Below are 13,818 nucleotides of genomic sequence, written 5' to 3' on the forward strand. Positions count from 1 at the left end.
AAACCTACAAATAATGTTAATCTGTTGGAAGATAAATAATAAGTTTTTCTCATTGTAGATTCATTATGTCAGAAATAAAAATCTTGAACTTCATGGGGGTGAAAGAGAAATAAATCAAAGCCAAGCCTCCACAAGACCACAACCACAAGTTCAATGTTGGAGAGTGTAGAAAAGTGCTCTTTCACACGCTAGTTTGGGACCCTTTACATTTTTTAAAATATATGCGCAGCAAAAAATTTAGGGTAATAATTTGTGTGAGACGATCTCACGGATCGTATTTTGTAAGGACATATATCTTATTTGGATCATCCATGAAAAAATATTATTTTTTATGCTAAGAGTATTACTGTTTAGTGTGAACGAATATCGGTAGAGCTGACCTGTCTATAAAGATTCGTGAAACCGCCTCATATAACCGGTTCAAATTTTAATATCATCTGAATTACTGTGAAATGATTATGAAATCATGGTTAGACAAATTTAATCCGATTAAACTATATGCTTTGAAATCTATGTTTTGTGGTGTTTGTGATCAAGGCATACGAAAGACTCCACAACATCCATGTGGAGGAGTGTATAATAGTTATTAAAAAAAACTTTTTAATGACACGCTATTACGGGAGAGAGTCCCTTTGGTTCTATAAATGCGCCACATTCCTCGAAAATTCTTCAGTTGTATCAGACATATTTTTGTAAGAGTTGGGTGGTGGGAAGGAGAAAACGTTGATGAATCTACCGATGGAAGGCGCCAGCAACAGTGGGAATGAGCTGCCGGGGAGTTCAGAGATTGATGGGCAATTAGTTTTAGCTTTGAGAAAGTGAGTATATTGAACAAAAAAATTGCTTCTTTGGGTACTTTTTTTTTTTGATTCTTTGGGTGTTTTCCCTCTGAATTTGGTGTTTTGAATTGGGAAGCGGTAATGGGTTGTGCTTCTTTGCTTTGAATTTGTGTTTTATGATTGATTGTGGATATATTCTTTGATATTGACCAGACCAATATTCTCCCCTTTTTGGTCTTTCCCTTTTCTTTTCATTTGTTGGTTAATTTTCAGGATGATGGAAAAGGAGATGGAAGTGGTGGTGATAAATACTTTCCATAGACTCATTCTGCCCATTATGAAGATTTGATTAGTAAAGTTGTGAGTAGATATCTTATTCCAACTTCTAGTTAATTACAAAATGCTTAAGTGATTGTTTGTGTGTTTAGTTTCTCATTATGTATCTATGCATTTATGTGGTTTTTTAATTCATCGTTCCGCCTCTTGTTGTTTGTTGTTGTTGTTGTTGTTCTTCTTCTTCTTCTTGGTATTATAGATTTTATAACTATTTGTAAAATGGCTCGATCCTTTGAGGGCATGTGACACCAGGACAGCGCCAACGGCAAATCATTTTTTATATATTTTCGGGTTTTTTTTTTGGGTCTAATCACTTCAATTATTTGAAAAATATTGTATGTATTTATTTTAAATTTGTTATGAAACCTTGGTAGATTTTGGACAAGGAACCTCCTATTTTTCAGAAAGATCCAAATTTGTTATTAGCTTTACTTTAAAACGATATTAATATAAGTAAATTTATTTATAAAAAATAATTATATATGTGAAAAATATATTGTTGGTTAGAGATGTCTTTTCAATTGTATTTGAATTAATGAATTTTATTTGATGGATAAATTTGGATGAGTGGATTATTTCATTAAATAGGTAACTAAAAAACAATTAAAATGAAGGATTTCAGATCTATCGGTTGGAAAATTGCCTGAACTAGTTAAGTGGATTTTTATTAATGATTTGAAGTCATGTACTTCTAAATCCTTTCATCCAAATGTGATTTGATCTTATTCATGAAGATTTATAATTTTTCTTAACCTTCTATAATCTCCTTTCCTTCTTTTGAGAAAATTTTTCTTTGATGTATGATAGGCTTAATCATTTAAGCTGTAATTTAATTTAGAGAAAAAAGAAGAAAAACTCAAGTAGAATTATTGAAAATTTATCACTCTGCACAATAGGGCATACTGTTGAATGAGATATCATTGATTAGTCTACTCGTAAGTTAGAAATTTCTTTCAGCCCTTAGATTTACTGGTCCTGACCCCACTCTTCTTTTCCAGGTGAAAGAAGAAATTCAATCTGCAGTTATGACTCATGGCATTGGGTGAGCATAGTTATTTGATGAGTTATTCACTTTATAAATATTTCAACTGAAAATTGTCTAACTGGAATACATATACTATGTGAGACTGGTAACATAGGAAGACATGTGTGCATGCTGATGTGATTGTAACCATTATATCTCATTATACGTCTTTGTACTTCTTTAGGAACCGTACACATGAAGCAACTATGTCCACTGAAAACAGAACTTTACAGCTGAAGTTTTTAGATGAAGTTTCTCTTCCTGTTCTGACTGGCAAGGAGATTGAAGGAAAAGGAGGCACTGCCATGAGGTTGGCTATTGTCAATAATACGACAGGGGAACTAGTTACTTCCGGGCCCGAAGCCTCGGCAAAGGTTGAGATACTACTTCTTCAGGCAGATGATGATGACAATGAACCCAATTGGAGCACCGAAGACTTCGATAATAAGATCATTAGGGAAAGTGATGAGGAGAAACCACATGTTGCTAAAGGTATGTATGTGCGTCTCAAGGAAGGGGTGGCCATCTTATCTGATGTCAAGTTGGGACATGGCTCTATCTGGAAGAAGCGCTGTTCTTGCCGACTTGGAGCAAGATTTGTAGATAATTCTAATGGGAGTAGGGTGAAGGAAGCATGGACGGAGTCATTTACAGTCGAAGACCGCCGAGGAAAATGTAAATCGCTCTCACTTTATTTTCTTGCTATTGTCTTTTCATTTTAAGAGTTTCATATTGCATAATTGTGAGTTGTAGACTCAATCTGGATGTTTAGGGTGGTTTACATGTTTTCACATTAGAACCATATGGAGTTAGTAGCAATACTGTTACGCAAAATGAAAGTGTAGTTGGCAAATGGATGCAGAAGCTGATATGATTCCTATCCCTACTCCATTTATTAGGATTTCCGGCAAGTAGAGGTTTATCAACGCGGCATATATGCTTTGCTTGTCAGCTTGTTGTTCTTTATAGCTTTCTTGTTGTCCCTGATTTTCCTGAAATTCCTTATATGTTATTAAGTACTGTTTCCAGTAACAGACATTTTTAGAATGTATGTTGGGTGAGCTCACCTGGTCATAATCAAATATGTTGGAGCCATCGAAAGTTTTATAATGGGCGTCGGGAGTTATTGCCAACATGATCTGTGTCTTTTTTTTTCCCAGTTTTCTTTCTATTTCCCTTTAGTCACTTCCGCTTTTTTCCATTTATTTTCTCTGTCCTCAATTTTTACGTTATATTGAAAGCCCTGTGTCACGGGTAAGTTAAATATGAAAGAAGACAATATATTGTTAGTTTGGCTAACAATCATTTTCTCTTGATGGGCATTCCTTTTCGCAACTTCTGTATGATTTGTGTTACCAGTATTCTGTTATGGTCCCCTGCAGTAATTGAAGTGTATTTTAGATAGTTGTCCAATTACAAACACTATCAACCGTAGCAGGCCACATTTAAAGAAGACAGCTGTTGGAACATAGTATAACTCCTGTGTCCTGTTTTCAGTGTATGGAAAGCATCATCCACCATTTCTTTCAGATGAGGTTTGGAGATTGGAAAAAATTGGCAAGGAACGCTGCAAGCACCTGTCCAAGGAAAACATTAAGACAGTACGAGATTTTCTGTTTTCACTCTCTGCTGATCCTCAGAAGCTAAAACGAGTAAGTACCTCTGTACTATCCTTTTCTTCATCATACTTTCTAGAATAAATAAATTATAAATGCATTTCCTTTTGCCTGTTGTTGTACATTATCGAGTATAGGCTCCTAGGATATTAGTCAGCTAAATGTAGTCTAACAATCAGTACTCCATTAATACTCCTTTTTGAAGTTTAGTCTTCTATAACTTGCAATCATGATTTATGAAAAAGGAAAATACATGACATTTTGAGTTCATAAAGTCGGTATCTTTATTCTCTCTCGCTTTCCTTTTCAAAGGAAGTTTTGTGCATCTGAACTGTCTACATTGCTTAGCATGATCCGCATAAATCTTGTGCAATATCTACAGGTTTTCGGATGTTCTAAGGAGTGGAAGGCCACAGTGGAACATGCTCGAACGTGCAATATTGATGATAAAAAGATTTCTTTATATCGCTCTCCTACTAAATTTAATTATATTGTGGCTTTTGATGTTGTGCCCCAACTGCTGGGGATAATCCGCGACTCTCATTATGTTCGTCTTGACAATCTATGTGAAGTCGAACAGGTATTCTTTTATGATATATAATATTTCATCTTATTTAAAAGGTTTTATTAAATGAGGAAAGTGGTCATGTTTTTTACTAATTTACTTATATTTGTTTTCTAATAGGCAAATGCACGGGAGTTGTTTTTACTTGCACTTCAAAATGGAAAGGACATAACTTCTGTTGATGATGAAACTTCTCTTGTGCAACAATTTCCTTATGAATCCTGTGACATTTGTGTTGCCACAAACTCTGTACGTGATGATGAATATGCTCCGATAGAACCAGATACCGGTCCTTCTATGTGTCCTTCAAACAATGTTAGCTTGATTGTCTCAGAAAGAATGCAACAAATATGTGATCCATCTTTGCCAGTGCCTGATCAGGGCCCTAGTTCTACAACGAGTGCTCTTGGTTATGATCAAGCCTTAGGTGATCCATCTTTGACCGTCCCTCATCAGGGCCCAAGTTCTTTACCGTTTGCTCTTGGTTTTAATCAAGCCTTATGTGATCCATCTTTGGCTGTCCCTGATCAGGGCCCAAGTTCTTCGCTGATTCCTCTTGGTTCTAATCAGGCGTTGTGCGATCCATCTTTGATTGTCCCTGATCAGGGCCCAAGTTCTTCACTGATTCCTCTTGGTTCTAATCAGAGGTTTTGTGATCCATCTTTGATTGTCCCTTATAATGGTCCAAGTTATTCACTGATTCCTCCTGGTTCTTGTCAGGCCTTATGTGATCCATCTGTGATTGCCCCTGATCAGCCAATTTATTCACCAATTGATCTTGGCTTGTACCAGGCCTTATATCATTCAACTTTGACTCTCCCTGATCAGGGGCCAATTTATCCTCTGAACGATCTTGGTTCGAATCAGGCCTTATGTGATCCATCTTTTACTGTCCCTGATCAAGGCCCAATTTACTCATTGATTGCTCTTGGTTCTTATCAAGCCTCATGCGATTCAGATTCGACTGTCTGGGATCAAGGCCAGAGTTCTTCACTATTTGCTCTTGGTTCTAAACATGCCTTGCATGATGCATCTTTGTCTCTCCATGATCAGGGACCAAGTTCTTCAGTGATTGCTCTTGGTTATCAGGCCTCAAGTGACCCATCTTTGACAGTCCCTGAACAGGCCTCAAGCGACCGATTAACTGATCTAAATGATTTATTTGAACATTCTGATGACAATGAGCTGATATCTCTATTTTACCATCATAACAATAAAAATTCTAAAACTCACACTAAATCACATTCTGTTCAACGATGTAATGCCGGCAGTATCCGATTCTTTGCGGCTGTGGGTCTCACGATGTGGGTATCTCGAGTAAGAAAGAGGGTTATGGGTTTTTGCGATTTTGATGTTCAGAAGAGGCAGAGGATCGGTTAACAAGCTGCTGATATTGTGTTTTCTTACGGTATTTCTGGTATGCTATAGAAATGTCACTTGTATCTAGTTGTAACTTGGAGTCAATTATTGGATGTTATATGTGTTTCATGAGTCAACAGTAACACTTTCTAACTTCTTTTCCCTTTAAATTCATTTAGTTGCCTGATATTGTTATCTTATAAAGTAGAGAGCACAACACAGTTGCAGTAATCCTGAGGATGCATTGCCACAAGCAAGCAATTGTTGAAACACTATCAATAGAACGGTCGAGGTTGCATGGTGCCGTTGGTGGATTGAAGAGAGAATGCTTAGCTGTGGTGGCCGACTGGTTTATGACTGTGCCAGGTTTGAAGAAATTTGGCTGTCTTGGAGATATGTTTGCCATCGTAAGAGTAATCCAGTTACCAATCCTTCTGTGCATATCAAGTATGCGATATTCTAACTGGTGCATAGATACAGGTTGATTTGGGTAATATTTGAGGGGGGAGTTGAGAGCAAAAACATGCAATTGAAAGGGTTGAGTCTGTGGCAAACAGTAGGAAATGGATCTTTGGAACTCACTAAATAATCCTGAAGTCAGGAAGTAGTTCGAACGTCATGTGTCTACTGCAATTGAATTCACACGGAAGCATCAAGGACGTGGATCACAAAAGAGACGAAAGGAGGTGTTGAGGTTCGTGATCTTAGAAGTCAGGAACAAATCTTTAGTCCCCAAAGTTCTTTGGGATATTCAATAAACAATCTCTTTGGATCAAGTGGATTCACCATCTTCACTTATCGAGATGCGACATTTGGACTGGGACTATGAAACATTTGGACTCTCCTCTAATTAAGCGGGTTCTTCTGATTTGAGATGAAATTTTGGTGAAAGCTGATTCTCCATCTCATGCGGCAACGACTCTAGATTCTTTGTTCTTGAACGCCTCTACTAGTGCTAATCGTGCTTATCAGTATTTCAGGCCCCCTATATTTTACCCAAGCATGCCTTCACACGATGGCTATGTGTGCAGGGACGTCTTGCCACTCTGGATCGTCTTCCCTCTGTCTTAGAAAAGGGTTGCAATCTTTGGGATTCAGGTATTCATAGCTTGGATCATCTCTTCTTTGAGTGTGTTTTTAGCAAATGCTTATGGGGGAGAGTTTGTGCTTTCCTAAGTTATTCCGCGACGACTATAAGGCTATAGTCGTCGCGCATTGAAGTGGTTCAAGAAGCCAAGATTACAAAGGCCAGATTGTTTGCTTTATCGGCTACTGTTTATTACATCAGTTGGTCTACTGGGAACGCCATGATCTTTGAAGGAGTTATTGTTGATTTAAATAGAATGTTTTTTCGCACTAAAATGCATGTTTCCCGATGTATGTTTAATCTATATCCCTGGATGGAATGTCCATTTGCACATAATTTGGTACACAGTGATAGGATAAACATGTGATAATAATATAAGGATAAGTTAAGGATAAATATGATGTAGGATATTATATTTAATGTTTGGTATGATTTTAATAAAGTGATTAAATTTATATATTAGATTGTAATGACAAAATTAACTTTATCATAATAAATTTTATAATTTCAAAGTTGTTGCTTGAATTCATATTTCTTATCTGTTCATGTGTCCACATTACTTGCATGATTTATTTATTTTTACCTAATTTTATACATTATATAATATGATAATTGAGCCATTGATTTTGTGAGTCAAGTCAAATATCAATTTTTAAAGTTAATCGAGTGATATTAATAATTTTATTGAGATTTATAAAAATCATTTATATAATTATCTCGAGTTCATTTATATAATTATCATATTATATAATATATAAAAATAAATAAAAATATTTATTTGATGGGTTGGTGAAATGAGAGAACGATAGGGTTTATGATTTTTATATATTGAGGGCAATTAAGTCATTTGAGATGTTTTTTATCAATAAATTAAAATCATCACATCTCACAAAAGGGATATTTTATCTTTGTATAAAATTATTTATCACAGGCTCATGGTATTATCAATGACTTTCTAAAAAGGTATCAAACGTAGGATAAAGATGATTATTTATCAATCTTTCTTATTCAGTGTATCAAACTATACTGGATGATATGGTTCTATATTAGTTTTGTTTTTTATTTATTTATTTTTTTGAAATAATAATTAGTTTTATTTATATTAGCTATTAATGGTTTTGCACTGTATTTATCTTAGTACGTCCAGAGTACTTTATATCTTCTGGGTTTTTTTAAAATTAATTTTAAAAAATAAAGTGAATGGTGAAATTTTGCAAAATTAAGATAAAATTCTACCATCAAATGGCATAGGCGAGGCTGCCATATTGCAGAATCCGCTGTCAAAAGGCAGCCAACGTTGCTAATTTTTGGCACATATCGTATTTAATAAAAGAGCAGGTCTCTTATGAGACGCTCTCACGAATCTTTATCTATGAGACGAGTCAATTCTACCGATATTCACAATAAAAAATAATATTCTTAGCATAAAAAGTAATATTTTTTCATAGATGACTCAAATAAGATATATGTATCACAAAATACGACATGTGAGACCGTCTCAGACAAATTTTTGCCATAATTAAAATAGGACTTGAGACTATATAAGAAAAACGAGAGTTTAAAAAACCTATTTATTTAAATATATATTGGTTTAGTTTTCGGGAAAAAAAATGTACATGTGTATCGATTAATTATTTTTAAAAAAAAATAATTAAAATAGGACTTAAATTTGTGTTCTTTTTTTAAAAAAATCTTTATTAATATTATGATCTTATTTTTTAACCATATTACAAATAAAAATAAAATACAAAATAAGTAAACCTAAAATAATTTCTTTTTTTTTCGAAAACTAAATCAATGTATATTAGAATAAATAAATAAATAAACATTTTACAAAAATTAAAATGGAACAATTTTTTCGAAATTTCCTTTTTATCAAATTAGTCCACATATCACCCAAAAAAGAAATGGTTGACCAATAAGTGGACTGCTTGAAAAATGAAAAATTTCGGAAAAATTTTTACCCTTCTAATTTTTTTATAAAAAATTCTATTATTTATTTTAATATATATTGATATAATTTTTAAAAAAATAAAGAAATTATGTGTATAAGTTTATTTATTTTTATTTTTTTTACTATGATTAATAAATTATGATAATAATAATAATAAATAAATAATTTTTAAAAAAATAAAATAAAACACAAATTCAAGAATTTTGTATAGGAAAATTCAAAATTTTCATATTCCAACTTTTTTAGTAGTAAATATAAAATAAAAAATAAGGTAATATATACATTTTTCTTTTTCTTTTTTAGAAAGCTAAACCTTTATATATTTAAATAAATAAAGAATTTATTTTAAACTTTTTTTTATGTGATCTCAAGTCTTATTTTATTAAATAATATGTGTGTTTTAAGTTCTAAAATAACACCATCATTCACATATTTACAAAAAAACACCTATCTTCTTTGATTGAGTGATGTATTTTTATTTACTGGAAAATAAATGTATCAACAAACACCTTTGTTTTCCTCCAAAGGATATATTTTACAATGTTTTCCTCTATTCAGCATTGCCTTAGTTTGCTCTTCAATAACCATATCCGGGATGCTCGCAGTGCCGAAAACATCTACGTCTTACAAACCTTGCTGTCTTCACATAACTCATTCTGCAAACACGAGTGGAGTAAAATTTTGAAGAGAGCAATAAGAATGGTGCCATTACATTAAGCAACAGCAAACGAAAACGAAAATGGTTATCATCTTGAATGCGAAAAAATTGCAGACCTTTTTCTTCCTTGCTTCTAAAACTTGTTCTAGAGGCGGTCGACCTGAAACATCACACGTAATTTCTTTACGATTACTGTCTAAAATAATGCCAAACCGTAAAGGATAAACAAGGGAATTGCCCTTAAATGTTTTTGGAAGCCAGTAGCAGCATAAACTAAACATGAAGACATTGGCGACGAAATGTGCTATCCACATGGTTTCAGAAAGCAATTGTTCGAGTGGCTTATACTATTGGGAGGCTCTCTCACCCAGAAACCTAGTTGCTTGGGTATGAATCTTCTTTCAAATTTATGGCCTAACAGACGATAAATTCAATTCATGTTCTCCGGCTCTGAACAAATGAAGTTACTTCTGTGCATCAAAATATCAAGACTGGAATCAGGTTCAAACAAGAGCTGTACTGACCTGTAATAGGAAGACGATACTTAGCCCAAACACCATAAATAGCATCGGCGATACTTGCAATCTGCGAAGTGTCAAATACATGCCAACAGCTGAGAACTTAAGGAACCTTCCATGTAAGAAAGAGACAAAAAATGGCGATTGGATATAAAATGTTCGACTTTATTGAAGGTGGACATACAGGTTCATATTTGGTAATGGCATACACCCATCCCAATCCAACAGCTTCATAAAGTTTTCTGAATGCCTGCAATCATCCATTTACTGAGAATGACTGAATTTCAAGCTGCACTTGGTAAGATTCGATGAAATTATAATGTCTAACGGTCTCAGAAAGGGCCCGAGGGCCGACACATCATGTGTGGTTTTAGAATCCAGTGAAGTGGTGATACTTCCTAACTAGTCGTACAGCTAAATTATATAATATGATCTTGCTTGAATCTTGAAAAGTATTGCTACCTGGAAGCAAATGGCAATTTTCTGGTTCAGGTTCCTGTACACAGGGTGACAAATTCCGAATCCAATGACCTCGAGATGGAGACACTTCTTTGGGACCCAGGCTTGCATTTTACTTTAAGGTCGTGGTAAATTTTCTCGATTTACATTTTACGTAGAGCTAACAATAAAAGTCACCACGATTTTGCTTGAAATCAGATCGTTTCTAATGTTCGTGATTGCAACATAAACAACATTAACTGACTCAGGACTTAACAGCTTCAAAGGTTTTCTTAAATAAGTTCAGAAATAATCGGTGTTTCCAGAAGGCAATACGCAACAAATTATCAATAAATGCGCGATACAGAACATTTGAAGTAAGACTATCTATGGGAACAAGTAAATTTGATGAGAAATACAAGCAAACAATGCAAGGAACTCAATTATAACACACAAAACAGGAGAAACAGATACAGAAAAACTACCACAAAAGGCAATATAATTCATAGCTCTGAAATAGAAATATAGAAGGGGGTATACCTCAACATCTGTTACAACAGTGTTGTCAGATAGAATTGCATGAATACGTCCCATTGCCTGAATTTTGAAAATAAAAAAACTCAGCTAGCATCGATGAAACGTGCGCACCAATGCATGTGATTTAAGTGTACAATACACTACTGCATCATTCTCCTAACAGCCTTTTACAACTCATTTATTCCACCAAGTGTCGAATTTTTTAGAAAAATCCTTAAAAGTCATGGAGGAGATCCGGCATTAAATAAGATATACTAATTTGTCTAGATTAAAAAAATTGAATTTTATTACTATCATATGTCAGTTGTAGAAGAATGGAGAAGCAAATTAGACATATGCAACCCACTAAGCAGGACATAAATCGTCAATGAAGATCCACACATTTCCAAACATCACAAGACAAATGCCAAATCACAGAAAATATTGTCGCAACTCGCAAGAATTTAAGGGAACATACAGTTTTGTAATCAAGGCCTTGATTATCCTCCGCACGATATGCATCCGAACTTATGTCCACAAATTTTATAGCTCCATAACTTCTATTCCTCTCAAGTAGCATGTTAACCTATGAGGACAAAAAAATCGCTTCAACCTAAAGATAAGAGCGATAAATCATGAAACATATGCACATACTACTTTGAAATCAAGAAAGCTAGTATATTTGACTTCCAAGTGCATGTCATAGAAATTTTTTCAAATTTCACTTCTAATTTTCCCCAAGTTACCAGATTTGTACCACAGATACACTTACCTCGGTCTTAAAATTAAATTATCTAATCAAACACTGACCTCTCGCATACATAGTGGACATTCTCCATCATAAAGCATCTTAATCTTCCAATTCTCTTTAGATGGCTCCTCTGTTTCTTTCTTGGGAGCCACCGGATCAACTGTCACCCCACTTACAGCCCGAATTCGATATTTCTCTCCTGAACATTTACAAGAGATCAACACATTTCCCAGATTGATACCAAACATATACCTTCACGACCATATCCTCAATCCCATAAATGTAAACAAATGAACTCACAGATGGAATCTCAACATTCAAAACATACTAGTAGGCCGGAAAACCTTGAATTTATCATTCCTTGAGGATGCACTTATAACACATGAAAACTTATCACACAACCTTAAACGTGAAATAAACTTTTCTTTAATTGTATCGGTTTTACGCTTGGAAATGCACTTATTACACTTCAATACTCATGAAACTCGTAAAATCTCATAAAAAATTCAAATATAATATCTAACACACCTTAAATTGATCAAACCCACAACTTTGTAAGGCCGGGGAAAAATCAAGAAAAGCTAGAAATGAAATACAAGGAACTCAATCTTCGTGCAACATCACTTGGTGAACCAAATGCCCCATACCTGTCTGAGAAAAAGGGTATAAGCTTGACTGGTGAAAAGGGCTCGAAGAAGAGACATTACACGTGGTTCGGAGATACCGAGGAAGCGATAGAAAACATGTGTTCGTTTGTTTCCCGACATAGATTGCTCCTCTGAAAGTCATAGCAAATTTTGGCTGCTTTTTTCTCTTCTTTTGTGAATCTAAAGGTTTATTCTGTTATGAAACGACGGTATCCAACGTGGCAAAGCCAGCAGCATCGGTCCAATCTGCTCACATTTGGCTGGAAATTGTCCACATCTTTTGCATATTTTTTTTCCTTAAATTGAATAATAATAATAATTCACGTAAAGATAAATTTTATCGATATTTATAATAAAAAATAATATTTTTAATATAAAAAATAATATTGTTTTATGAATAATTCAAATAAATATTTATCACACAAAATTAACTTGTAAAACTGTCTCACGTGAGTTTTTATGTATATTATATTATAAACTCGTGAAACAACCTCAAATAAGTTTTTATGTATATTATATTATAAACTCGTTAAACCAACTCACATAGGGGCGTAGTACAACATGGGCAAAGCTGGGCTTATGCCCAGCAGATATTTTTTATATTTTAAGCCTAGGTATGCATGTTTAAAGTCACTTCACAAAAAACAAAAAAAATGCATTGAATTTTAAAGTCCAATTAATGTTTAAAGCCCAATTTAAATGTGTAATTAAATGTGTAGATTTAAAGCTTAATTCAAAGGGTTATTAGGTGTAGTTAATGAGATCCTACCTATGTGGGTACTAAATTTCAACGGGTATGATCTTGCCACACATACAATTTCAAAAAAAAAGTGGGTTCAATATATGCATGGGACAAATTTTGGTCATCCATCCTATCATGGGGGCAATGCCCACATGGGTATGATGAAATAAACTATTAGGTGTAGATTGTAAATCATTATTGGGAAGAAAAAAACAGCCGCTCAAACGAGAAAGCTTGGGAAAAAAATTGAAGAAACAAAATTTCTTCGAGGTTTGTATTTCAAATTTATTTTTATCAATAATATAGATTATGATTTGTAAATATTATGTTAATAGGATGATTGATGCTTCAACTTTTGATGTTCTCTATCAAATGGGAAACCTGCTGTGTGTTTATGTAGATTGGTGTGAAGTATGTAGAAAACTAGCCCCAGAAGTATACAAAGTGGAACAAGAGTACAAATTGTGAAGTGAACATTGAGGATTTTAACTTTCTAAAGTTGAAAGTGAACATTGAGGATTTTAAAATTTCTAATATTTAGGGTTGAAAATGTGTAAATATTGAAATTAGTATCTGTTTTTTATTTGTTTAAAGAAGAAAAATTTGTGAAGTTTTTATCTTTATATTAAAAATCCACATGATTTAAGTTGTTTTTTTATATTTGAATTATGCTTAAATTTTAAGATTAATGATTAAAAAAATACAGAATTTGCAATTTAAATCGAATTATAACTTATAAATTTCATTTTGATTACAATTTTCAGGTGAAATATTGCGATGAAGAATCATAAAATCTTTGATTTCTTCAAAAAAAAATGACGAATCAGC

At 33.7% G+C, this 13,818-nt stretch overlaps 2 protein-coding genes across 6 annotated transcripts; one reads left to right on the top strand and one right to left on the bottom strand.

Moving 5' to 3' along the window:
• Positions 1–530: 530 nt before the first annotated feature.
• On the top strand, positions 531–6,911 carry LOC142520128 (uncharacterized). 4 transcript variants are annotated; one of them, XM_075623116.1, is made up of 8 exons: positions 531–818; positions 1,053–1,139; positions 2,114–2,157; positions 2,324–2,814; positions 3,637–3,791; positions 4,138–4,335; positions 4,441–5,737; positions 5,859–6,911. In XM_075623116.1, the coding sequence occupies exons 3-7, from the start codon at positions 2,141–2,143 to the stop codon at positions 5,698–5,700; spliced, it is 2,121 nt and encodes a 706-aa protein (XP_075479231.1). In that variant the 5' UTR covers positions 531–818; positions 1,053–1,139; positions 2,114–2,140; the 3' UTR covers positions 5,701–5,737; positions 5,859–6,911. The 4 variants fall into 4 exon arrangements, with proteins under 4 accessions (XP_075479231.1, XP_075479232.1, XP_075479233.1 ...); XM_075623117.1 differs by having other exon boundaries at positions 5,902–6,911; XM_075623118.1 differs by having other exon boundaries at positions 5,908–6,911.
• Positions 6,912–9,209: 2,298 nt separating this feature from the next.
• Positions 9,210–12,536, bottom strand: LOC142521139 (uncharacterized protein At5g50100, chloroplastic). 2 transcript variants are annotated; one of them, XM_075624361.1, is made up of 8 exons: positions 12,249–12,533; positions 11,661–11,800; positions 11,329–11,436; positions 10,875–10,931; positions 10,081–10,146; positions 9,903–9,963; positions 9,495–9,538; positions 9,210–9,376 (listed from the first exon to the last, which is right to left on the bottom strand). In XM_075624361.1, the coding sequence occupies exons 1-8, from the start codon at positions 12,388–12,390 to the stop codon at positions 9,338–9,340; spliced, it is 657 nt and encodes a 218-aa protein (XP_075480476.1). In that variant the 5' UTR covers positions 12,391–12,533; the 3' UTR covers positions 9,210–9,337. The 2 variants fall into 2 exon arrangements, with proteins under 2 accessions (XP_075480476.1, XP_075480475.1); XM_075624360.1 differs by lacking the exons at positions 9,210–9,376; positions 9,495–9,538 and adding an exon at positions 9,561–9,792 and having other exon boundaries at positions 12,249–12,536.
• Positions 12,537–13,818: the final 1,282 nt, after the last annotated feature.

This window comes from Primulina tabacum, chromosome 12, assembly GCF_025594145.1.
Source record: "Primulina tabacum isolate GXHZ01 chromosome 12, ASM2559414v2, whole genome shotgun sequence".
Classification (NCBI taxonomy): domain Eukaryota; kingdom Viridiplantae; phylum Streptophyta; class Magnoliopsida; order Lamiales; family Gesneriaceae; genus Primulina; species Primulina tabacum.